Raw genomic sequence first — 26,788 nt, forward strand, 5'->3', positions numbered from 1 at the left:
TAAGAAAAAATATTCCCCTCTTTACTACTTCATAGCAAGTTTTTGTTTCATCCTGCTGAAGCCAACTGAATTTAGGATTGCAAAATAATGAAGAATTTGCCCATTTCATCAGTCAGATTTTTATGGGACCATTTTTCTTGTTGACTTATTTGACTCAAATACCTGTTTTGTAAATGTTCTTGAATAACCAGATCTCTGGTTATCTGAGAAAGCATTGTACTTTCACCCTCACTAGATACATCCTAGATTCAAATGTCCATGGCTTGACAACTTTCCATGAATTGGCTGAATCTCAGCAGTACTCCATATAAATACTGCTAGTTCACAGAAAATGCAAGGAGAAAATTATGAGCTTAGTTTTAGTTTTGAGCCAAATTATGTGGCAGTGCCTCGTATCTCCCATGAGCTATGAGCAGTCACACAGGCAGTTACCATGGCTCAGCAGACTAGTGAGGACCTGTCAAGTGACTTGCCGCTTGATCAAGACGTTGAGCACACACTGCTTTTCCCAGAGGGCCTCAAAATGCTTCGGACACTTTGAAAGAAATGGGCCAAATTCTGCAAGTGATCGCTTTTCCAATTCTCCTTTTCACGGTGCTTCAGGGTGCACTGCATCTTTCAGGGCTTGGATGTTCACAGAGAAATGCAGCCACCTCGTGGTGAGATGACGATGTAGCCCTCGTCCTTGGAAAGGAGGGGTGCGTTGCTGCCATCTTTCTTCAGCTCCCCCTCCCATTTCTTTCACCATTAGAACTGGCCTCGTTTGTCCAGCTGCGATGCCAACTCAAAGTTGTTCCTGTGGTTCAGCCAATTTAAATGTCTCTTGCCTTGTCCTCATGTACTACCAACGGGGCATCCATCATCGTTCTTGTCAGGTCTCGAGCCATTCGTTCGTGCGGCAGACTCCTGTTTCTCCACAGCTGTCAGGATTATTGCTCTACTGTGACTTCCTGTTCACACAACATATGTTGCCTAATAGTTTCAAAAGGCAACTTTCTTTTATGAAAGTTTTTTTTATTAACCTTTCCTTGGACAGGTGCCTGACTGCCACCCGTCACAAGTCCACTTCTCCATGTGAGGCTCTTTTTTCTCCAAAGGGCCTACCAAGCATGTCTACAACTTTCAAATTTTCACACAAAGCAACTGCTTTGAAAAATAACTTTCCCAAAATCCCTTACTTCTGAGCAGGCCCGAAGTTCTTTCTGTATTTAAAAGCACACTCCAAGAGTGCTTTTTGGGGGCCTTTTAAAATTGTCAGCTTTAGGATAGAGTTTACTTGACCTTCATGTCCTCCTTTGTGAGAGATCATCATTTTCATGTACATTTGCACATAATTTTTTAACAGTGATTTTCCCATTACCTTTAGATTTGCGGGCATAAACAGGTCTCTTCCCTTGATTCTCTTTTACTTCTTCATCCAAGCCTTGTCCCTAGCAGCCTTACCTACCAACATGAATTCAGCTACTATTTCTATAGTGACAGCTTGCAGATCTAACTTCTCTACTGCAGGACTGACTCCTGTCCAAACTAAAATCTTGGCCTGTCTTTCCAGCATCTCCTAGTGGATGGATGTCTAGCTGTCAGATCAAGCTCAATATGCATAAAGCAGAGCTCTTAAACTTTTCCTCCCAAACCCTGAATCCTCTCTCCTCCGCCTCCATTCTCAATTACTGTGGACAACATTATCATCCTACCTGTCAGTCACGCTCCTACCTAAGCATCACCTTCAGCTTGGTTTTCTCTTTCTCTCCACGTCCGGGCAACAGCCAAATGTTGAGGAGTCATTCTGCACAACACACCTAAGATACGGCCTTGTCCGTCCACCCATGCAGATTAAACTCTCCTCCATGCTTCATCACTCATACCAAAATTGCAGCAGCCTTTATGCTACCCATAAAGTACATGGGGTTAAATATTATACTACTGTTACATCTCTTTGACTATCTCATCCACCTCTGAATTTCTTGTTCTTATGAATTAATTCCTGAAATTCCTGAAAGGGGTAAAACTACTGTTACCTACATTTTTTGCACAGAAGCAGGTAAGGTAAGGAGGAATTAAGAATGTAATTCATTTTATTTAGCTTTAACAGCCTGAAAATTTGTAATCTATTACAAATGTTTTCCCACAAAGGATGGAGAGAGAGAGAGATTTCTAGAGATTTGTACATTCTTCCCGTTACCTATCTGTGCAAGGATGATATAAATCACCTTCTGGGCATGTCTGTCCCTTTAATAAATTATAATGGAAATTCCTTTCATTAATTATAAGGAAGATCTCTGCAATGGCATTAGACTGAATAACTGAGGTGGGACTTGTCTCACCTAACTGAAGACATCTAAAAGTTTAGGAACTGAGATCATGTTGTCTAAGTGCTTGTCACCTAAGTTTCTATTACAATGAATAGGGAGAAATAGATACCTCTGGAGGTATTATATTGTACAGAAATAGATCTTGAAACCTGTCAAATCAAAGCCCAACTAGAGGTGTGCTTTTTAGCTAATTCTAGGTGTTGGATTCCCATGGTCTGTCAGACACAAAATAGTGGTTAGTCACCTGAAGTGCAACTTAGAATGAAAAAGGACCCTTACTGCTTAAAAACAAAAGCAAAACCACTTGTTTCCTGCAGATGTCTTGGAGTCTAAAATTGCCTTTGCTCCCTGGTGACACACCATTGCCACCTGAAGTCCTTCTGCTCCACTTGCCACTGCCACAGTAATCTTACTGGAGATAAAGTTCTTTGGTAACTTTATCCCAGATTAGCCATCTACAAATCAGATGTCGATGCTCTTAATTTGGCCTCACTTCAGAGTGTGAGTCCTCCCAAATACCTCGGACATCTACCTTAAAATTACCTGACTCAGCTTTGGAGGTATTTGCCTCCCCGTTGAGTGTGCCAAGAGCAAGCAGCTTAGAGTGTACACCTAACTTCATGTCTAATGCAAGGGGAGCTGAATCCCATTCTGGGTGTTTGCTGCCCAACTAAAGCAATGCGGGATTCAGGAAGCAGGCATCCCCTTGTCAGAGTCCTCTGATACCTGATCCATTGGGTGTATTTTGAACTTGCCTAACACTCCAACTGTCAACAGTATGTTCATTCTATATCTCTTTTTATTCATTAGTCTTTTTAAACTGTTAAGACATCCAGAATGCTATAAGGTGGCTTCCCTCATTACGCAGACCAAGTAATCTTTTGTTTAGCTGTAAAAGTTTCTGCACCAGGTTGGTCAAACTGCAACATTTCTTCTGCATCCAGGAAATAGCATCCCAAGTCTATGTATGCCTGGCTGAAAATCTTCCATGAAAATTACTTTTCATATGGAATCTTTGGTTTTGTGAAAAGAAAGGAAAATGTGAGACTTGGATACAAGCACTGAACAGATGTCTGCTTTACAGAGGAAGATTCAAATTACGTTGAACTTCAAAAAAAAAAAAAAAATTGCAACCCCAAACTTTGCCAACTTGGGGACTTCCGTTTCCACATCTTCTGTGCAACTCTTATCTGCACTAATAGGAAAAACGATTTCAGATGTCTTCTCAGTAGCCACCTGTATCAAATTGGTGATTTGATAGAGTTGGACTCAATGATCCTTCTGGGTCCCTTCCAACTCAAGATATTGTATAATTCTATGAAATCATGCAGTTTTTATTCAGTGTTATTAGGCTACAGACCAACTGGATCTCTAATTACTATATTTACTATTTTTTATTAATCTACAAATACCAGTGACAGCACCATGAACAAAGTCGACTTTCACCCTCTGCCCACCATATTCCTTGGAAGTTCACCCATGGCACTGAAATTCCCAACCAAGCGTGATTAACAGTCAGATGAAGGGATTCTCTTCTTGCCCTATACAATGTTCAGTCTACCCTCTGATACTGTAAGAGACTGTGAAATTAAAAGTTTAAAAAAAAAAAAAGCAATCTAGCTTAATGAATTACAAAGTGAGAGTGACTTAAATATGAGATTATCAAAAATTGCCCCAGGAAACAAGTGTCATTGTCATTATGTGCAGTTGGCTTCTTTCTGACTCACAGGAAATGTGGCACCATTTGCCATCCTGGGTTTGGATGCTCAGGTCTCCAATCAAAGAAACCAACCCTGGCTCATATTTATTACTCCTATTATTATTGCTCTGCGTTCCTACAGTGCAGTTAAAGCTTTGCAAAGCACTGTGAAGTTAACTTCAGACACAGCCCCATTACGGAAGCTGGCCGAGCAGCTGTTCTCACCCCCTGTCAACACAGCAGAGGAATATTTAGGTGGATTAGGGAGGGAAGAGAAAGCTGTGAGAGTCTGCAGAAGGAGTACTGAGCAGGTGGAGGAAAGAAGGAAAATAGGCCTTCGTGGGCATGATGAAGTTGTAGCCCAGGCGTCTCACTTGCAGAGCGGCAGGGAAGCAGCTTTTATTACGCGTGCATGCTGGCACCAAAGTGCTGAGTCGGCAGAAACTCCCTGGGAGGAGCAGCATGGAGGCTCCGGTGAGTGGGGGGCCACAATGCCGTAGATCAGCGGAGGTATTTTTAACAATTATTTTTATATAAACAGCTCTGAACTTGAGGAGCTCCATGTAAATGGGAAGCAGTGGGGCTTGTAATTAGATTTGTGTACACTTTCATAAATTGCTGGGAAACATCAAAGCCGTGATAGAAGGCTGTGGTGCACTTTATTTCCTTCTTCTGTTCTTCTGTTAATTGAATGGTTGATGTGTGGATAGGAAGTGTTGGCTTCGCGGAGTACTATTTACAGACCCGCTGACAGCTGCACTGTGAAAATTAACAGGAACAGAGCAGCCTCTGTCACAGCTCTTCCCATGAGGGACTTGCTTCAAATTGGATCATTTCTTTCATAGGAGAAACTTTCCTCATCTCTCCTCCCTTCTTCTCAAACACACACACATCCAGCTGCACAATCCAATTCTCCCTCTGGGCTCATGGCAGCCTTTAGTGCTTGGAAGGAGGGTTTGTCATTTCCATGAAGTTGGGAGAGTTCAACTCCTTCACAACTTGTAGCATATTACACTTCCAATAAAACACATCTTCAGGAAATCAACCAAATTAGTCACTTAAGCAAATGTGGGAGCGGGGTGTGTGAAGCCACAGCTTCATGTTTGCATATCTCACCTCAACAAGAGCAAACTCTTCACCCTTGTAGAGACTCTATTTGGTTTCCTCTGCGTAACAACTCTGTGGTGATTTTTACCAATGGCTACTATTAGAAATGTGGCTATCATCAGCCCTGCATGGAATTGCTCTGTACTGAGCACCATGCATACCTCTTACAGAATAGTTTCTACGTTCAGTAGCTTATCAACCAAGGCCAGGGCTGATGTGACTGAATTACATCAAAGTGATGGTCAAACTATAAAACTTCAGTGTCATTACTAATATTATCATCTACACTTCTCTTAGAGTTAATGTCCCTTGCCACTCAGAGGGACATCTGTTGGTCTCAAGTAACTGATGATTTAGAATAGACACCAAAAATGGCTGCAAGTAGGTCATCTGAATGTTCCCTTAAGGGCCCAGACACTAGACAGAAGAAGAAAAAAAAAAAAAAAAAAAGAAAAAGAAAAAGACAATGTCTGAGAATGAGCAAGTCTTACAATTAGGAGATTTAGTCAGTTTGTAGTCAGTCACAGCAATTCTTGTTCCTGATCCAGCAGAGAAGTAATTACTAGTGGATTCTTAGGTATCTACATTTTAATACTTAAAAGTCTGGAAAATGTAGAATTAACAAGGCCAAACTTAAAGACATCAGTCCACCACCTCACTTCCCAGGAGTGTCTTCAAAATATATAGGTAACAAACAGAACTTTAGACAAATCCATAATACAAGTAGATAACAACTAAACAGACTATGATTCAGAGTATTAATTAACCAACAAAATTTAGTCTCATCTGGATTCCAGCAGTGCTTCCAGTCCTCAGTTAATAAAAGCCACCTTGTGCCAGTCAGCACATGGATAGAGTTGCTGACCCCCTCAGGCTGGTGGGTTAAATAGGAAACTTGGAAAGTCATTAGCTATGTTTTACATGAATACAGAAAGATGGGGCTGAGGGAATTTTCAAATGGTAACTCTGGTGAAAGTTGATGATTCTGGAATGTAAGTGCCCTCCATGTCTCCCAGCTGAATTTGCCCTAAATTTACTTGCTTGAGGTCACTGAGGTGGAGTGGGCTATCACCAACACAAGTCTATCTCCTCAAATGTAGAAGGTTGAGGCTACATTTTACACTGTGATGCTGGAGGAGCTAATGGAAAAGAGTGGAGATAGCAACTCAGACTCACTTTTTTCTCTTCTCTGTTGACCTCCTGCTCTGTAAAAAAGCATACATTCCAAGTAATGGCTTTCTGTAACACACAGACTGGCTTAATTAACTCGGGAATGGACACCACACATCCATTCCTTCTATTAAAAAATAACATCACATTAGAAGTCCATTCATAGCTCAACAGCAGTAGGCCTGGCCCTCCTTCCAGTAATGAATTATTTTTATGAATATGCTACCTAAACACCATTTATAAAGTCATGTGTTGGCCATTGGTATGAAAGAAACAACAAGACACCTAATACTGGGATGTTAATTTACAGTCACTTATTCTATCTAAATCCTGTGATTCCTTATAGCTGAGGCTCGTTTTCCTCTGGGCAGCAGGTTAGGGCCAGAAGGGCACTCGGGTTCATGGACTGTCCCACCCCACAGCTGCCACTAAGACAGCTGATTTCATGTCCTTTGGGCTGACAGTGTCCCAGTATTAACATAATTCCCCTTAATAATTTCTATATAAAATAAAATCACAGAACCATGTTCCCTGCCTCCCCCCTTGTTCCATAAATGAACTAATAAATCACGTTTCTGGGTCCCAGAATAGAAATCCAGGCAGCCCGGCTGCCTGACAGGGGGTATGAATCATATTGGCGCCGAAGACGGCCTTTGGGGGCTGGAGCACTCTTCAGAGCTGCTTTTCTTCTCCAGTCACATCGCCATAGCTGCGCAGGCATCTGGCAGGACAGTGAAAAGACCTGTGGGATGTGACGGGCTTCGCTGGCCGGCCTCCCCGGCCTCTTCACTACACCTCTTCCCTCCGCACCATGGGATTCATGGCCTCCAAATGGGATGAGAGGCATAGCTGCTCGTGAGCTACACAGCCTCGCCCTAGGCAGAAGGAGCTAACTGGCACCATAATGCCTCTTCACAGGTCCAAGGGGGTTTAGGAACTAAATCAGTAGTCGTGGAGGTGGCTGGGGAAAAGCAGGTACAGGACTGTGCCACAGCCATGTGTTGCCCAAGTGAGGCCCCGTGAGGCTCACCACATTTAACACCCATCTCATCTGGATGAGATTAGGAGCTGGGAGGGGGCTAAAATAATTTGCAAGCACTGACGTTTTTAGGAGATCAGAGCTATTTATATGGTTTAAAACACCCCCTGACCGGCAAAGGAGTTCCCAGCTTTCTGGAGGGTGCTCCAGCAGGCAGCACTGCCATCCTGTAATAAGAACAGGCTCTTCCTGCCACAGAGAAGAGTGAAGGTGTCAGTGTTAGCTCCTTACCACTCTTCTTGCTTTGAGGGGGGTTCCTTTCTTCCTCCATCTCCCCTTCTTTCTTTTGCTCCAAACCTCACTTAAATCACTGGAACCATCTCTTTTATTTTAGCGGCCTCTGGATCAAGTTTAAATCTCTCTGGATGCTTCTGCTTGTTCCTCTTTAATCCACTCCTTCCTGGCCCTGCTTCAGACATGTGATCTGGATTGGTATTGGTGATCTGTACGGAAGGCAGAGAGACCTATTGGGCAGACTACTATCTCTTTCCAAAATACAGAGTTGTGATTCAGTAGTTATTTACCCAAATGGGTTATGCAAAGATCAAAATGGATATTTAAAGGGCAAAAATATGTTTAGATCAAAACAATAACTTTCAAATAAGATCCTCAATCAAAATCTACAGAAATTTACAATTGTAAACCATCTTATCAAACACCCATGTCTTTGCCTCAGCTGTTACCTGGCAAATGAAATCAGGTAGGGAAATATGCTTGACTTCCCATCCTAAAGGTCTTTGTGGTACCCACAGGGAACAGTGGCTGCCAAGCCTCACGCAGCAGCAAGGAGACATTGCAGTCTTGGTGGAGTGGGATGCAGTACATGTAGATCTTTCAGCATATCAAATTTCTTGTTCTTTCAAAGCCACCAAACTGGAGCTTTACACCAGTTCATCTCATAGTTTCAGTTCACCACATGTTTCACCATGCTAAAGCATGCAAGTACCTTCCTGCAAACATATTTGCATGTCAATTAATGACCCTGCAGTTGTACAGTGCTTTGAGATCTTCAGTTTAAACATGTCTCAAATGCAAATTCTTTTTACTATCCCTGTCAAGCAACATGCTTTACACTGCAGCAGTCCAAAGTGGTAAGGCCTGACAGTGATCTGGGATGCCCTGTTGTGTGCAGCATGTTTGCAGCTCAGTGTCACTGCAGTATTCTTCTGCGTCACATGCACACTTGAAATGTATCTCGGTGTGATGCTACTGTGCTGTGACAACAGGCAGTTCACTTTATGGCAGTGGAATTATTCTACTTCTGTTGTTTTCATCCTTTTCTATTTAGATTGAAGGAGAGGTACTGTCTCTTCTAAGTTGTGATCATTCAGACACTAGCTTTAATGCGGTTCTATACTGCAACTACCAAATAGTTTTTCAATAGTAATAATAATTTATAAAAAAACTATGGCAAGACAGTATTTGTCATTGCTAGAATATTTCCAGGGAAAGTACATTTTTAATAAATACAGAACTAAAACTACATTATCTTCCAAACCATGTTACTCTTAATGGGAAAGAGAAACCTACAATTTTTTTTTTGAATTCTGTTTTGTAGGTTTTCTTCAAATAGACAAAAAAGAATTATTTATTGCTTTCATATTTCTAAATAGCAGGAAAGAATTTCCAGCCTCCTGGTGTAACAACACTTACCATTTCATGATGCATTAAAGAAGGTGAATGAATCTGCGAGGACATAGACTGAGCTGAAAAATGCAGACCTGCTCGAGGAACTCAGCTTTGAAGTTTAGGTTGTTTGGATACCTGACTTTGATCTGAGGGACATACTAATACCTGGGTTATATATTGAGTTCTTTTTAATTAGAATTGGGTACAGTGTCACTAGAAGTCAATGATTCTGTTGCCCTGTGGAAAGCAATAACTTTAGCTCAGAGAGACACCTGCTAAGTAGTGTATGGGCAAGTAAAACCTAAATCAAGCTTCCACTCCAAATAAATTACAACTCTGGAGACCTGTGAAGGGAAGTACCTGCAGCAACTCTCTCTGCTTAGACATTGCATGAAGAATCCCCTCTACCGAGGGAGCAGCATTATCAAAGGGTCTGTCACTCCAGCCCTGGATGAATGCCTCCTTTCTCCACTCTGTCTCTGTCACTCTTGTCTCAAGTGTGTCTAAACCAGCTCTCAGGACCGTACAGTTGAAATCGCTTCTAGTGACTGCTGTCCTACTCATCTTTCAGATGAGACATGAAATTGAAGCCCTGAGTACAGAAAAACATAGCATATCTCAAAAGAGGGGAGGAATGTTAGTCCTGGTCTTCTGGCCATCTTCCAACATGGGTAATTACATCTCTACCTAGCTAAAATTCCCTCTGCTCTACAGTTTTAATTGGACAGTAGTTTCTTTCTCACTTGTCTAAAATCCCAGGTTTGGGTTCAAGCCCCCTGCTGGCTTATTCAGCAGCACTTTTTTTTCGGAAGAGATACACAAAATCAACCCTCCCCATCCCCCCATTCTAGTTTGCTTTCAAATTTAGGAGACATCATACCAAATACCCTGATCTGATGGAACATGAAACAAAGAAGCAAAAAAATCCCCCTTTGGTTTTCAAGGCCTAACATCAGGGATCCTTTTGTGGAAATAGGAAAGAGTGCTAAGGCAAAGAATGCTTCAAGGGAAGAGTGCTAAGGCAAAATGTCCAACGTGAGCAACCCCATTCACATGGTGACACTTAAGAAGGTAGTCTGATTGCCCAAATGGGAAGTATCCAGCAGTATCTATTCATTTAAGCATCTTAGTTGGTATGCATGGATGACATTTTGGAAGCTACTTAGTGGGATCTGCGCATTCAGATCTCTTATACTCAAGAGCTTTAGTCACTAGAGATTTAATGTAACAAGCCATTTTAAAATATTTTTGGTCCAAAATTTTAGTGGCTCCATTTGAGCTAACCATGAGATAAAAGTCCACCTGTACGAGACAAACATCCCTGCAGTAAAGTACGTAAGTATATGCTTACATCCAATGGGACATTAGTTAAGCTTAAAGCGAAACATGATCTTAATGGCTGTGGTGAATTGGGCCCAAATTCATCAGTTTTGCAAGAAAAATATTTCTAACTGTCTCTAGAGGTAGGTAACATACTGAGTCAGAGAAGACATACAGAGCTGACAAAGAAAGAAAAATCAAGAATATGTTCTGCAAGGAAACATCTTCACAAAACTCTGCCTATGAATATTGTTCTAGGGAGAGGCAGATTTCCCTGATGCTGTGCAGTATTATTTGGTCTGTTGAAAACATTAAACTTAATTTGTGTATACCCTCCATTTGGAAGGGCATAACTAATGGGAACCAGTCCCAACATCCAGGCAAAAGATTTGTTTTCCCTTGCCTTTAAATGAAATATCAATGGATGGATATTTTATTTTTAGTTGAATATGAAATTTCACAAGCGACCTGTCAAGCTCCTGTTTTCAAGAATGACTTTATTTCACACGTCAAGACAGGCTGGGAAATTAGTTTTTCCCACAGAGGACTCTGATTAGGGATTACAAAGTGAGTGTGGTGCAGGGTGATTTTTCCTCCATCTTTTTCCTCGCCCCGCCAGCCTGGAGAACATCTGACTGCTGACTAAGGGGAGTAATTCATTACCGTGCACGGGAGGGGGACGGGAAGCAAGATAGTCATATTAAGTAGACTTGCTGGCCCAAGAGAGAATGGGGAAAGCATAATAATACTTAGCCCTTATATTATTCTTTTCATCAGTAGATATCAAAGCACTTGAAAAAGGAGGTTGATTTGATGGGAAAGGAGATAAATGCCAATTCCAAGTAGCCTATTGCAGAGGCACCAGCAGGAAGGCTCACTTTCATAATAGTCTCTTTTGAGTGTGGATCTGCAAGGCAGAGAAATAAACAGGTCTTTTCCTCAGTAAAATGCAAAATTAACACAGATCTCAAAGTATATTTCAAACACTATTGATTTACCTACTGTAGCTCTCTTGGGAGTTGGGGAAATGTAATGTCCAGTCCAACAACCAGAGAGAGCAAGGGTGAGGCTTATGTATTACTAATAAATGACCAAGCAGACAGGACCTATTGCCTTTGTCAGCAGACAACGGATGATTTACACCATGGTTTAACTGCTCACAGAAGCAATAAATAGCCCAGATGAAGGGCTCTGTAGTTTTTACCCCATTGAAAATTGGCCCATTCTGTGGTATTTCTAATGTTATCTAGTGGATTATGGGGAGTCACTGGAGTAGAAAGTAGTCTTGTGGCTGTTTTAGATGAATGCTGTTTGGCTCCTTTGCTAAAAATCCTGCACTGGGTGGCCCGGTAGAGTTCACTGCCTGATTTCCTTCAGGCCATGTGGAAGGGCTGCACAGGAGGAACCACATATTGAAAGCATCGATCCCAAAGTCAATGTTCATATTCAAGAGCAGAGCAGCATCTCTATTGGCTACTTATCTTGAACTGCTTGCATGTACATCTCATTGCAGCGTGCTCTGAAAAAAAGCTGCCTTTTCTATTCCTTCTTTGTAGTCTGTATTCTAACTTGATTCTGTTTGCCAATGGCCTTTCTGCCCTGTGTATATGATAGCGGTGTTCAAAGAGGCCTGAAGTCCTGCTGTGATAGGCAACACAGAAAAACATCTCATAAGTGGCAGTCTTGGATCCCATTGGGTCAAACGGCTGCTGTGCAGTCACTGTGACTCACATCAGGAGGGAAGAACACTCCAGGGGCAAGAACTTCATATGGAGCTTACCCACGTTTTCATGATGTCATTTACAATAAAGGCTTGGTTTTCAAAAATGTGAGGGATCAGCAATTTCCTAAGGCAGGTCTCCAGCCCTAAGACTTCCAGGGCAAACAGAGATAGAAAGAAAAGGCAAAGGAAGAAGACACCAACTTATTTACACTTCTCTGTCCTGCTATCTAGAACAGGTCATATCTTCAAAACCTATTTGCAGAGATGAATACTCATTCAGCTTATTCAGTCTGAAAATCCTCCATACTGTATCGTGCCCACCATGCTGCAGCCTCTGCTCTGCAAACCACAACAACAGCTCTGAACAGTCCAATCTGCTGTGGACCACTGCCTCCTTCCAATACAGCTACAAATAGCTTTAAATGATTATATTCAGGTTACCAAACAGTCTCTTGGATCAGGGTTAATTAAATGAGTGTTGAAATCTAATTAAGGACTGGTCCAGGTGATAATTAGCAGGAAATGTATGCATTAAAATATTCATTTGTCGATGAGCTGCAATTAAGAGTGTGATTTGGGGAAGGATCAATAACTACATCATGTGATTTTAGAAAAAAATGAAAAGTTGCCCAGTCTTGAGCAGAAATGCAGAGGAATCTTGGCTGGATTTTTTTTCTCCACCCCCCCCTTCACGCCTGTGTTCTGTTTTGCTCTCATAATAACTTCTGAAGACTGCTTTCCACCCTTGAATAGAGCATTCATCTCTCCCTGCCTTTGTTTTCCTGAAGCACTTCTTTCAACCCCTTGTTCTTCACCACATTGTTGAAGTGGGTTATAGATTTATTAGAGAAAGAGTTACAGGTCAAAAAGAAAAATTCTTTGCCAATGAAAATCACTTTCTCCCAGAGCAGGCTGCTAATCCAGGGGAACATTGCTCATTGTATGGCCTTAGATTGTTTTCTGTTTTAGCAAGTTAATTCCTCAACTCCTTATTCATAACTGAGGATCTGGAGAGGCTATTGAATATGCAAAGCCTGGACTTATATATATGTACGTCCGTGGTTGTTGTTTACTACACTATTCCCAATTTGTCACGGAGCAACTCTTCTTTCCCTGAGACTGTTTTTTTCTGGTCGCGGGTACATAGGTGTGTGTGTAAACAAATTAACTACACTCCCCATGTGCAATCCCATGTAATCCCACCTCTGAAGGAAAACAGAGGGCCCCACAACAGCCCAGCTCCTCTGGCACGGAATTGGTGCTCCCCTGTTGCCATCATCCTGCTGACCGTATTTCCATCAGTGAATACCAGAGTGTCAAAAGGGAAGCGTGCCATGGGAACACGATGATTTCAGCTGCTTTTTGTCAGTCTCCTGACAGCTCACCTGCCCTTCTCCCCAGGCGCGGTGGCAGCCCAGCTCCCGAGGCAACTGTCTGCCTGCTGTCGGGGCTGCATCCGTATCCCCCTGGGGACACCGCACTGTAGGGAATCAAGAAACCCATGAAGTGAGGAAGGCCTTGGAGCCGGCCAAAACAATCTCAGTGCATGCCTTCCTAAGCAGGTCTATTTCTTCCTATCTCTGCCTCCTATCAGAAATTTAAGAATTTTAGTCACTAACCTTTCATCTCATTTTGGGAAGGAGAGGGATTCCTTTCATTCCCAAAAGCTCTACATTTTTCAGACTCCTGCAGCCAGCTCTCATGATCATCAGTAGTTCTGCAGCAGTGTTGACTGCAGACAGAACCCAGACATTGTATAACTTGCCCAGAAAAATGTAGCATTACATTTGGGCTCTTTCGTGGTAGCCTCTCTATTCCCTGCTGTTCCTGGATGGGGAAGTCAGGTCCAGAAGGTCCTGTTTTTGCTCCCCTGATTTAATAGTGCTGACTAGATGCTGCTTGGTGAGGGGACTTTTGCCCTACCCAGCATACTGAATCCTGCCTCCAAGGCTAGGCAGGGCTTTCTCACTGGACACAGGGGTTACAAGACACCACAGTTTGGAAGACTGATCCATCTTAGTGGTCTGGCATGCACAGAGCTATCACATTCCATCAAAGTCTGTCAATTCACAAATCCCACAACATAACTCCAGCAAAAACTTCTACAGTTTGCAGCACTGAGTCCAGATCCTCGCCCTCTGCTGAGAGCTAACAGGCCAGAACGTTTTCTACAGTTTGAAAGAGTAAGGCAACAACTTTTGGAGAGAGAATATTTATGACAGCCTGGAAGTTTGAATTTTGGAGGAAAGTAGGAACTGGGCTGCTGGCCTCAGTTGTTCACCCCCCAGAGAGTCCTTTCCTTCCTGATGCCCTCAGCCTCTTGCAAAGGTCCGATTCAAAAGGCCAGTGAGTTTGTGTGGAAAAAATCAGCGTCGGCTGGATCCCACACTGCCTAGTCCGTGTGTGCTGTATGGATTGCATGAGCCGATGTGTACCTGGCTAATTCCCTGGCATGTCTCCTTTTGTTTCCTGTCCTGCAGGGAGCCTCTTCAAGCCTGGTGGTGAAGTTTGCAGATACAGACAAGGAGCGTACAATGAGACGCATGCAGCAAATGGCGGGACAAATGGGCATGTTCAACCCCATGGCCATCCAGTTTGGAGCCTATGGCGCCTATGCACAGGCAGTAAGTATAAACATTGGCTCTGTGCATGTTCATGGGGACAGAGATAGCACGCAGAGAGCACAAAAACACATCTGAGCAGAGAAACAAGTACAACAGCAAAATAGGAACCAGTGATTTCTTCAATAGTTGAATGATGGGAGCAAACTGAGCTGTGTCATCATAAAATGAAAAAGTAGATATATGCACACACACAGTTCTGACTCCCAAAAGCAATATTGTTTAAGCACACTGGGAAAACACATCAGCTATTCAAAGCAGTGTTGTGATGTTTAAGTTTTGGTATCCATCTTACACACCTAACCTGGACGCTGGTCCTCTGGGACAACTCATGACTGGACAGGGAGCTGGGCTCCTGACATAGCACAAGGATGGATGCTTCTAGCATAAGTAGAAGCTTTCCTTAGGCTAAAAACTGGGGGGGCGGAGGGGGGAGGGGGAGAGGGATTCAGCATCTGTGCCCCCATGTACCAGGGGAATAAACAGGAGGGATACCCATGGGCATCTGGGGACAAACATCTGCAGAGGTTTTCAGCCAAAAGATGTGGCTGCAGCATTACGCTACAGGCATCAATCAGGTAGCTGGAGAGGTGATAAAGACACCACTGTCCTGATGCTCTGGACATCTCTTCTTAACTGCACTCTTCTTAGCTACATTCATTTTTAATCTAGACTAATTCCTATAATTACCACGATAAAAGAGTCAGACCAGAGTTATACTGATACAAAAGTAGATGAGGTCTGCATCCTTATACCACAAAAGTTCCCTCCATCTCTTTCTCACTAGACAATACAGGGCATTCTGAGGGGATAGGAACTTGAGTGAGGATTTATCTCTGAAGAAGGAGTGGAAAAAATTCCTGGGTCTGCTCCCACTCCCCTTGAAACCAATGAATATTTTTCCTGTTGACTTCTGTGAAAACAGAATTGGACCCATCTTTTTTTTTCCTCCTGGTAAATATGCTAATAAGGGAGAAAGAATAAGTTTTAGATCTTGACCCATTGGATATGACAAGCTGGTGACACCAATTACCCTGGGGACTTCAGAGCTGTCTAAATGATGGGATCACATTTCCGTGTGGCGCCTGTACACCCAGAGCCTGCTCAGATGCTGTCTCTCAATCAGCATCCCTATCTGTGTCTCTCCCTATCTGCTTCATCTCGCAGGCTCACACAAAAGGAAAGGAAGGGAGCGCCGAGGCTGTGTGACGTTCCCTCGGTCCCGATTAATCCACCCCAGACTGCCGGCTCTTAGATATCAGGGTGATTGGCACCTTGTAAATGCCAGCGGGAGATGGAGAGATCGATAGCAAGAGAGGGAATGGGGGGGGCAGTTTTATTCAGCCCGAACTGAAGTTTAAGAGCTAAAGCAAGTCAAGAAGAGGGAAGGTGAAACAGTGAAAAGGCAAGAGCAGGACAGCAGTGACAGCTGTTGCCGATGCCACCAGCAACTTGTGTGACCTTGGGTGAGTCATTTGACCCCCCGGTCTCATTTTCTCATCTACAAATGAAGATGATGGCCATATTTGTTTATTTTCCAGTCTCCCTCAGGGACATAGCTTTCTCTCATGCCATCCCTCCACGGGTTTTCACACATGGACCTGGTGGTAATGCAAGTTTAAGAACTTGCCTCAGTACTTAATAGTGAGGTCAGAACTAGCATGAGACATTGGTTTGTACTCATAGCATGTCCTCCCAGCTATCCCACTGCAGTCCAGCCCTGACTGACATCGCCAGATGAGTTCCCAAGCAGTCCTACAAGAGCTGGTTAACCAGCACCTTCCAGTGGCTCGTCCCATGGAGCAGGTTGTGGTGTCCCTAGGCAGTGGGTGCGTGCTGAATCCCCCAGAGAGTCACCCTCACCCCATCCATTTCACCGGGGCTGAATTAGCTCCTACACAGAGGTTTCTGTGCATCAAGGTGGCCAGTTCAGCAGAAACCCACATGGTGCACTTGTTTGAGAGATTAGTGGGCAGCCCCGGATTTACAAATCACGCAGCGCCACGGGGGGTAGGTGGCAAGGGTCTCAGTCCATCAGTATTTGACTGACAGTCGTTATCGTGCTTACCAAGAGTGCTCTGGGCCCAAGCTCCTCTTTTAGTTGCTTCCACAGCAGCTCAGCAAATGGCCGTGTCATGGTTCACTCCCTGCTGCTGCTCCCTGCCAAGCCACTCGACCTCAGCTTAAGCAACCTTAACCTTGATAGCAGCAACAGCCCCGTGTCGGCCGAGCAACTAGTCCTCAGGTTCAGTGGCCATATGGCCTCAGCTCCAGAGGCAACGAAACCAGCAAGCAAAGGGGATTCTCCTCTGCATGGGGCTTTTGCCTCCCCCCCTCCTGTGCCACCTGCAAGAAAACAGGACAAAGCTTGGCACAAACTCTGTCTGCTGTTTCAGGGTTGTGGAAATTCATATCAGACCCACCTCACCTCTTCTGTATGCAGCTCAAGGCAAGTCAGGTTTCATGGTTCCCTAAAGCTCCCAGAGTCCCTTTACTAATTTGTTTCAGTTTGTTTGGGTTGTTTCTTTTTTTTTTTTTTCCCTTTCCCCAGCAATATCTTCCCAGATTCATTTAGCTGCTTCTTTTTTATTATTTTTTTATGAGGCAATTAATTATTTTAGTTTATGCATGTATGGCCACCAGCCCTTTTCGTTGTCAGGTTCCTGTGGATCCACATCAGTTGGGCATCAATTTCTGCAGTCTCAGTTAAAGCCAACTTGAGGTACAGGTCTGAACTCAGCCTGTAGAGGAGGCTGATGCTAAGCAGCACTACCTTTGATCTGCTGCCAGCTGAGAATGAACGTACAGGCACATACTGCAGCACGATGCACCCTCTTAGATCCTGATAAGCAATGGTGTGGCCAAGCCTGAAATCATGAGCAGTAAAAGTCAAACCAGACTATGAATGATGGTAGTACAGTCCTGAACCAAATAAGCAGCAGCGGAAGAAGTTCCTCCAGCTCTTCTTTCTATGTAGAAAGTGACAAGTGCTTAGTGACTGTCTCAGGTCACTACTGCCCCACAATGAAGAACAGGAAACATGCAGAGACCAAAAAGGGTTGGGAAGATGGGAAAATGCAGAAGAGCTAAGCAAGAACAAAGGAAGGAGCCTTGGAAAGTGACAGATACTGTATAAATGATTTAATTTTAAAATTATTTAAAATAAGATCAAAGTCATAAATCAAGTTTGCATAAAAAATAGGGTGGGAGTGTTAGCCACGGTCTCCTGGCCAAATTCCAGTTGTGGCACTGATTGTATCCTGCAGCAGGGGACAGGCATAGATTTACTGAGTGAAAACGGACAGATGGGGACAGAGGCAGCACAGACAATGGTAACATTTGCTCTCTGGCTTAGAGCAAGTCCTTTCCCCTCAGTAAATCACAGCTCCCCTCACTCCAAAAAAGTGCAAATGGCCTTGGCTCCTGAGCTGCAGACAGTAACTGCAACGTGTCTGGGTACATGCAGCACTGCATAGATCTCAGTCATAATCGGAAGTGGTCACCTTGGGATTTTGGGGTGGCAATGACTCTATGGTGCTGACCATGAAACCTAGCTGCCCACCTCTGCCTCCTTGCTCCAGCTCCTGAGGAGTTGAAAGGCTATTTCTGCTAAATGATTTGAGGTAGTGCTGAAGAGAAGAATCACTTTCTCCAGCGTTTATGCAATTCATGCTGTGAATTTATTTTGGAAAGATATACTTTTTTAAATCTAGCCCTACAAAATCAGGGAAAATTTGCTTTATATAGATAGACTGTCTTCTCCATATAATTATTTTATTTAAATGAGAAAAATGGGACAGTATACTTGGTAAATACTACCAGTTATGCATATCAGTTGTTCTGATCTGTTCCAGAAGAGGAAGCTGTTTTGAAGTCATGGTACTTTGTAGCAGGGCCAATATCATATTTCTGATTGTCATTTCCCTGGTATTTCAGAAAAATTGAGTAGCAGGGAGTGAACCATGACTTAGCCATTCGCACATTCGGGCTCCATATATATATTTCTTTTTTTATTCACAGTTTTCAGGAAGTTAGAAATCCAAACTATCGTGTAACAGTTTTCAGAAAGTCACTAAGACACATGAATCCATACATAACACATTTGTTAATTTTTTGGTCTTAATACAATTTAAATAATATTTTCAAAGCAGAAATTTGTTTCTAAGAATAAAATTTAAAAAGGAAGAACCCTTCTGAATATTTTTCAAAATACCTTAAGTTTGTTTGAAGGCTTGGAAGATGTTTTTATTTCCCAAGGGCCAGTTAGGTAAAACAGTCATGAATTTGTCAATTCTGTGATTTACCAAATACGAGTCCTCTTACTGCTTGATTGATCGCTTTACTTACCTCTTTCTACCACAGGGATACCATGAGGATTAATTAGCTAAGTGTTTGTATAGATCGTTAGAGGTGAGAAGCGTAGGATGCTGTTATTACTTTTATTATTATTACTGAATGAAGAATATGAATAGTCAAACAAAACATCAGGTGATTCAGATATGAGGATAGAAAATAACACTGAAAAAAATGAGAAGGTCATCAGATCATTCAGAGTAAGCCTTCTCCAAGGGCAACGATCACGCTATTTCAAAAAGAGTGCATCAGAAATAATCCTTCTCTCTCCTCTTCCCCTCCTTCAATTTCCCATGTTTTTCTTCTGGAGATTGGGAAATGTTGACTGTAGCATCCTTGTCCTATTTCTAGCAGGAGTTTTTGGCCTTGAGTAAGTCACTTCATCTCTCCATGCATCTGTTCCTCCTCCTGTAGGAAAAGGATATTTCCTTTCCTGGAGAGCAGTTGCACAACCCTGCTGCTGTCTGACAGCCACCCAGTGCCAGAGGTGACCGTCTCATTCCCAACACCACCTCTGGCCACAGGTCCCCACCCCTAGGCTGGCAGTGACCACGCAGGGACCCACTTCTGGGAGGAGGACTGGCAGCAAGCACCAAGCAAGCTCTTACTTTGGTGCAACTGTGCTGCAAAACACTACCCTTTGCTGTGCCTCATCTAAATCTCCCATGGTAGGATATGATGGGTAACCCTGTGGAGGTACCTGTGCATCCACTGATGATATAGCCGTCTGAAGTTCAACCACCTCAACGTGAGGTAGCAAAAGATGTATGAGGTGAACCCTCCCATCTTTTCCCGTTGACCAGCCATCATGTACTACCCCTCCCCATGCTTTAGACGGCTTCACCAGTGCCTGTCCAGACGCCCCATTGGTTCTCAAGCCCTGGGAAGGGGACTGCAAGTTCATAGCTCTACAAATGCTGTCCACGTGCATGGACCGGTTTGATAACAACTCCTGGTCTCCTCAGAAGATAAACTTTTGAGCAATAATAATGACCAGGCTGGAGGAAAGAGGGAACAAATCCATAAAATCGGATGGGAAAAAGCTCTAAATGCTGAGGCAAAGATCATGCCAAGGAAGTGAGAGAAGCAGAAGGAAATACGTCCTTTCAGACAAGGAAGGGAAAAGCTCCCCTCTGTCCCCTTGGAACAGCCTGAGATAATAAGGCTGCTGCCTTTCTGATTAGTGCTCTGTGGCCCCAGCCCAGGCAGGGAAAATCTGCATTTCAAATGGCATATTTTAAAGTACACAACACCCAGGGGCCCGGCTGCTATTGATTTGCCTCTGGTGGGGTCACTGCCTCGCTTTCTACAGCTTTATTAACTGGGATCATACACTGGACCTCTTTCAAAGTGAAAGGAGAGTGGATGGGACATTTGTCTTCAGGGGGAGCTGGGGAAGGAGCAGGGTGACTTTTATTTTAGCTCACTTGGGAATGCCCTGGTGGTTTTATAAGAAAGACCAGTGACCCTTAAGGACTTGCCCTCTTTTTGTAAATCTCCCTGGAGCCACGCAGGGGGAAGGAGGTAGGCCTGTGCCGTCTGCTTCTTTCAAGGTGATCAAGTTCTTGTCCTCCCACCCCTGCAATGCCGCTGCACTCAGCAGTGCTGTGACCATCAGCCATGCTGTGACCATCATCTGCTGGGCTGGGAAAGTCCCCCTCCTCTTCCCCCTTAGCCCTTACCCTTGAGCACCTCTGACCTAATAGAAAGGGCTGCATCTTCAAGGCATGAATGGGAAACATGACAGCAAAAGGGCGCTGGTGTGTTGCAAAGGGGTGTGATGTCTGGGTGAGGATGGGATGTGGTTGGGGTCCCCTCTCCAGCCAATGAAGCAAAGTCAATTAGCTGGGCTGCATGGCTGTGTTCAAGTATGGGATGCTATACTCCTTCCAGCTCTGGAGGAGATCCAGGTTTACCCCATGGGGAGGCTCTGAAGACTATAGTGAGCTGTATGTCCACTGGGCCATGAGGTACTGGTCCCCAGCTCCACATTTTACTATGCCAGGGGAGCTTTCAGCTCTCCAGGGCAGCCCAGGTAACCCCAGAGCACTGAGCATTACAGAAATGGGGTGACCACTCCCTACAGGATGTCTGCTAGAGCAGAAGCAACTGAACCAAATCACAGTTTAGGGCCTTTACTACCTTATTTTTACTGCATTAGCTTTTTAACCCTAAGCTGTATTTAACCTCTTTGTTTCACAAGCTCCTAACTCAGTCACTATGGGAGTATGGCCAGTTTTATCTGAATGTTTTTTTTTTTGAAACACACCAGACTTTAGGCTGTAGTCCCTGCACCTTCAGCAGTCATGAGCAGGTTAAGAATATCTTCCTCCTCTCGTGATGAGAGAAAATATCTTCCTCTTCTTCCTGAAGATTTATGACAGAAATGCATGCATGGCATTATACTGCAAAAGGTGGTACACACATAGCCAAGGTATTGTCTCCCAACACACATCTTCCAGTGCGAACTTATAAGCCCTCTGAATAGACAAGAAGCCACACAGTGCAAACCAGGAGAAGCACCTGCTGTTGTGGAGTTAACTCTGAACAGCTTAGAAACATCTATAAGCAGGAAAGGAAGTTGCAAAAGCCATAAATAATGTCACAAGTGATTGCTTAGCTCTGCTGAGTGCAAAATGGAGATTGTCTTTGGAGCAGCACAATCACTTGTACTATCATTGGCAACACAGTGTCTTCTAGATAGAGCCCTGTGTCTCTTACATAAAAGTGAAACAAACAAAAAAAAAGGATTAACACTTTTCTTTTATATGGTTGGGAACCAACATCCAAAAATATCCACTGAGGGCCAAGTAAGGAGTGGGAATGATTTCACCTGACTGTGTCAGTATGTGCAGCTGAACTGATCACCAGGGGCTTCACATGCAGTCAATAGGAAGAAACAAAGCTGCAATTCGTCTGCCCAGAGGCAATTGGGTAGAGAAGGGAGAGATGAATCTTGGCCTAGACTCTTCTGCCCGTTATCATATCAACCATAATAGATGACTAACTCAGAGGTAACCCCATCTGTATTTAGTTTACAGAATCTAACAAAGGGAAATGTCAAAATCAAAGTCCACTGTCTGCCCTAGAAATCCTAAGGAAAGTCCCTGGTACAAATTCCAGGCTATTATCTGCCAGCCAGACTGACGATGGCACACACATTACCAGTTGTAGGTCACTCTATGTTTTGGGGTGTGTTTGTTTGTGCAGCTCTGATCAGCTGTGGAGGAACACAGAGAAAAGTCAGCAAAGGCCAGACTGGGGCTGATCCCAGCCCTTGCAACTGCATCCATCTCAGAGAGATGCTACTTGGATCAGCAATGCTAAATGGATCCTATAGGCACAGATCTTGGCCATCATTTCTGCAACCAGCCAGTTATATCCTCACCTGTCCCCAGGTGAAAATACCTGGCACAGAAAATGAGATATGGGTCAGTACACCTAGTGCTGGAGTCAGTCCAGCATTAAAGATGGATGGATTCCCCTTTCCTCATTCACTTCATTGGCATACTTAATAAAATCACCTGTTCAGTGCCTCATCTGGAGAATAAACTCAAATGATGCCTACGAATGTACGATACAAATGTACTCCTTAAAGGGGAATCAGCATTGTGCTATAATAGAAAAGATAGTCTAATCATTCCATCAGTAATTACAAAGAACAGGATATCACTAATTAAAATGTGAAAGTGTCTTATGCAGGGTACAATAAAAAAGGGTAATTAACAATCAAAGGGGAAGCCACCACCTTGGCACCAATCTACATGAGGCTACAAAAAATAATAGTACTCAACTCTAGTACAGCACTCTTCATCTATAGATCTGAAGTCACCCCTGCACGGGGAGACAGATATCCTGCGTCTCAGTTTATAGCTGGAGAAACCAGGGCAAGTTTGTACAATTTGTGCATGGTTATACAGCGGATCAGTGGCAGAACATCCTTTAATTTTGTCTCTTCACAGATGGTGACAAGGAAATTTTCGGTATTTGAGTGAGAGTGGTGATTTCAAGGATTTGTTTCAGTTTGTATATGTAAGAACTGTCAATTTAGCCAATATTTCAACATTAAACAGTAAGGAGCAGATTTTGTCGTGACCGTCAGATTTTCTCACAACTTTGTCATGACTTTTTTGTCGTGACTTTTGAAGTCTGTTTAATGCTGCGAAGCGTATCCCGTGTGCTTAAACAACAGCATCAGAGGGTGATTTCTTGATGGGAGAGGAACTGAAATCACAGAGAGCAGCAAAACTCATCCCGGAGACAGCAAAGACATGAGTCACTTTTAAAATCTTTATAAAAAAATAATTTCCTTCTCTGTTGTTGTCATCAAGTCATATGTTACCAAAGGCTGGGGAATGAATAGAGTGAGTTTTCAGTCTCTGCTCATCCTCTTTTCCCACCCTTTCTCTCAGCATCCACTGTCAGTCACTACTGGGGGTTGGACACTGTCTCACAGGACCTCAGATGTACCTCATCTGGCTCTTTGTACAGCTCCAGAGAAGTGAGACAAGAGGCAGCTTCATCTAAGCTGTCTTCTCCTTCACACCAGTAGCATTTTACTGGCCCACTGCAGCCATACTGTACACATGAACTGCACTGTTCATAAGTTAGGCTCAGAGTGAAAAATAACGATAGCAAGGTGTGGTTTTAATATAGGAAGCATTTCCAGCATAGTTATCCATTTGCCACCCTTCTCCTCCAAAATTCTTACTGCAAAATGCCTGAAAATATAGCCCAGGTTCCTTGTTTCTGCCTTTTGTAGGTGCTTTAGAAGAGGCAGTATTTTGATGACATTCTAGAAAAAATAAAAATTAAGGAAATCCCAGCAACATGATAAAGAGTGATTTTTCTCACCACCAGATGAAAATGGGTCAAGTTATCCCCAGAGAACTAGCTAAGCTTGCTGCTCTGGAGAGGGGAACCTCAGTCCTCACTGCTCCACATACACTGGTCTCCCCTCAGCAGCCACCGCTGCTTTCCCAGAGCTTTGATACAAGCAACATAAGCCATGAAACCTCTCTGCTCAGGAACATATAAAGTGTTTTCTCTGCCTTTCTCATCAAGGAAGGGTCTGGCAGTCCGAGTGCTGAGTCCAGCTTACAGGAGACCTCCACACTGGGGAACACACTGGGGATGTGGGGACATAAAGACCCCAAGCTGCCATGATAAACTTTGTCCCTTGTAGTGAGAAAGAATTCCAAGGTTGGGGGGTACCACAGGCATGGTGAGCTGACATCTCAAACCAGAGGGATCCGTCACACCCTGGTGTGTGGCCTCCGTCTTGGTGCTGGTGCCCCAGGCTGCTCTGCTGGTGACCGCGTGATATTTTTTCCCTGCTCTCTTTGTTCCAGCTGATGCAGCAGCAGGCCGCGATCATGGCTTCGGTGGCACAGGGCGGCTACCTGAACCCTATGGCAGCCTTCGCCGCAGCCCAGATGCAGCAGATGGCGGCTCTGAATATGAACGGCCTGGCAGCCGCCCCCATGACACCAACCTCAGGTAAGGGGCCGGGAGGGGTGGAAAGGGCAAAGTGCAGGAAAATCTGGCCATGTGGCAGAGGAGACCTGGAAGGATGTGTTAGGTGTTAGCTTCTTCCCCAGGAGGTGTGTCCTAAAATGGCAGTCTTGCTGGTGAAGGCCACCAGAAGGAAGGAGCAGAGGTGATCAGATCCTTTTTGGGGATGAAGGAGGGAGCTTCTGCCGGTACCGGGGCCAGCTGGGGGTCAGTTTCTCTTACCATCAACGGCACAACGTCACAAAACATCCCCCAGTGATTTGTGCTGGTTTATTGGTGATGTGTATGGACACGTGAAGGGTCAGTGCTAGTGCTGTCACAGCCAGGCATGTCCAACGACAAACAAAATAAGGTTTGGGGTGAGATGCTATGTTGTTAATGAGATGAGCTGTGTCTTTGGAACACGTAAGCCTTGTGCTGGTGTGAAATTCCCTGACTGGAGGTGCTCAGGGAAGGCCTTTGGTGCTACCTGGAATGCAAGCATTTGGTGAGAAGGTTTCTTGCTCCTGGAGCAGAGACAGGTAGTCAGTGACGGGCTGCCAGGGTCTGGCTAGACTGTAACAGGTCACAAGAAGCCTGTGCTAGGAGGTGGGTTATGTTATTCAGAGGCAGAGAATTAAGCTGGGGTGAAAACAGGACTGGCTTTTTGGGGGCTTGAAGCAAAAGGAAATCATTTGGGCAGGAACAGGTCAAGGAACTGACAGGACAGGTGGTCATGGTGGTCATGCAGTGGTAGATGGCCTAACAGCAGGGGACTAGGGTGGCAGCTGGGGAAGCAGGGCCAAACTGTAAAATAAGTGAGAATTTGGAGAGGTTTGCAGTATACTGCTGACTCTGGTAAGGGAGCAGAAGGTTCAAGGATGTAACTGCAGAGAAGGACCATTTCTAAGGGACAGTTTGGGATTGAAGTGTCCCAGGGGTGATACCAGTTGTTCCTATGAGAGGTCCTGGAGGTGAGACTGAGCTCAGTGACATGGCATTGCAGTGAGCAATGCGCTGAAGCACTGAGCTAGCCTGGAGAGGAGTAGCCTGACATGGGTTTGGGGTGAGATGTGGCAGGAGTGAGCTAGGCCTGAGCCAGCCGTGGTGCAGTGAGTGGTAGGACGGCAGGATCTGGGACTCCTGCTGAGCAAGGTTGTAAGAGAGCAGCTTCACTGCTGAACATGGAGAAGCCTGCAACAGCACTGGAGCAGGAAAGGGCCAACTGGCAGAGCAGCCAGGAAAGATGCCTCATGGCAGAGAACACTGGATGGCAGGGAGATAAGGTACTGCGGCAGAGCAGGCTTGGAGGCTGTTGAATCCAGTCCTAGTGAATCCAGTTCTGCTAACCTCTATCTGCCAAAGAAAACCTCCCCATTAGCACACCTATTAGCTTCGCTTTGCAACCTGTAGCTGGGAACAATGTCAGCAGCTACTGGGTCAGACTGTATTAGAATATGAGGGTGTGGAGGTGAAAGGGGGGAAAGAAAGATAGATCTCATTCCACATGAACTTATGGAGAACCGAGAAAAAGTGCTTGACTTGAAAATCTTACACCATACATTTTGAAATATATGTTTACACAATGATAAATGTATAAACAAAGAGTCGATGAAGCTACTGCGAATCCAAATAGACAAGTGGCTTAATTATATGTGCACCCTTTAAACCTGCTGCTGGAAAGATTATCATATTTGCATTAGCTAGATTTGTTTTGTGTTGGTGGGAGCAGAGAGAATGTCAAACAAAGAATGTCTGGAATTCAAATGCTCTCAGGGCCTGGAAAGCTGAATCCAGGCTGTGGCTCTTGATGGCCTCACCACAAAAGAGCACAAGCCCTTTTGCATATAAGTGTCTTGAGAATTAGCAGTCCTGTGACATAGGTGTGTAAATACCAGTACAACAGCCAAATCCTGTGTCTGCCATGATATCCAGGACATGGAAAATGTCCTAGCTCTTCTTCTGTCTAAGTTCTGCTCCTCTTCTGAGGTATTCACTGCCTTCTGGGAACTGTTAAACTCTTATTCTCAGCATATAAGAGGAAAGAAAGCTCATGTTTTTTACATGCTTTCCAGAGCACCCATGACTGGTCATTACTGAAAATAAGATGCTGGTTTAGACGGTCCCTTGATCTCTTTCATGGTGGCAGATTTTGCACTTTCCTTATGACATATTTTCAATCATGGAGCCCACGCATTTTGGCATTATTGCAGATTTACCTTGAATATGTAGCTTACTTCATGAAAAACATCTGTAAAGGGGCGTGGAAATGTCCATTGACAATTATTTCTTGGGTGATATTGGTTGAGCTTAGTGATATGG

At 44.1% G+C, this 26,788-nt stretch overlaps 1 protein-coding gene across 16 annotated transcripts in view; it reads left to right on the forward strand.

The window, feature by feature from the left end:
- CELF4 (CUGBP Elav-like family member 4) overlaps positions 1–26,788 on the forward strand; it is a 696,179-nt gene that overhangs the window by 598,926 nt on the left and 70,465 nt on the right. For 15 of the 16 annotated variants that reach the window (XR_005815347.1, XM_040541436.1, XM_040541437.1 and 12 more), the window contains 2 exons: positions 14,480–14,623; positions 24,325–24,472. Coding sequence is in view for 15 of the 16 variants with exons in the window: in XM_040541436.1 (XP_040397370.1) it covers positions 14,480–14,623; positions 24,325–24,472 (292 nt within the window). In the remaining variant the exon portion in view is untranslated. The remainder of the gene's footprint in view (positions 1–14,479; positions 14,624–24,324; positions 24,473–26,788) is intronic. The other variant, XM_040541440.1, reaches the window with a different exon arrangement.

The sequence above is a fragment of the Cygnus olor genome, chromosome Z (assembly GCF_009769625.2).
Source record: "Cygnus olor isolate bCygOlo1 chromosome Z, bCygOlo1.pri.v2, whole genome shotgun sequence".
NCBI lineage: Eukaryota > Metazoa > Chordata > Aves > Anseriformes > Anatidae > Cygnus > Cygnus olor.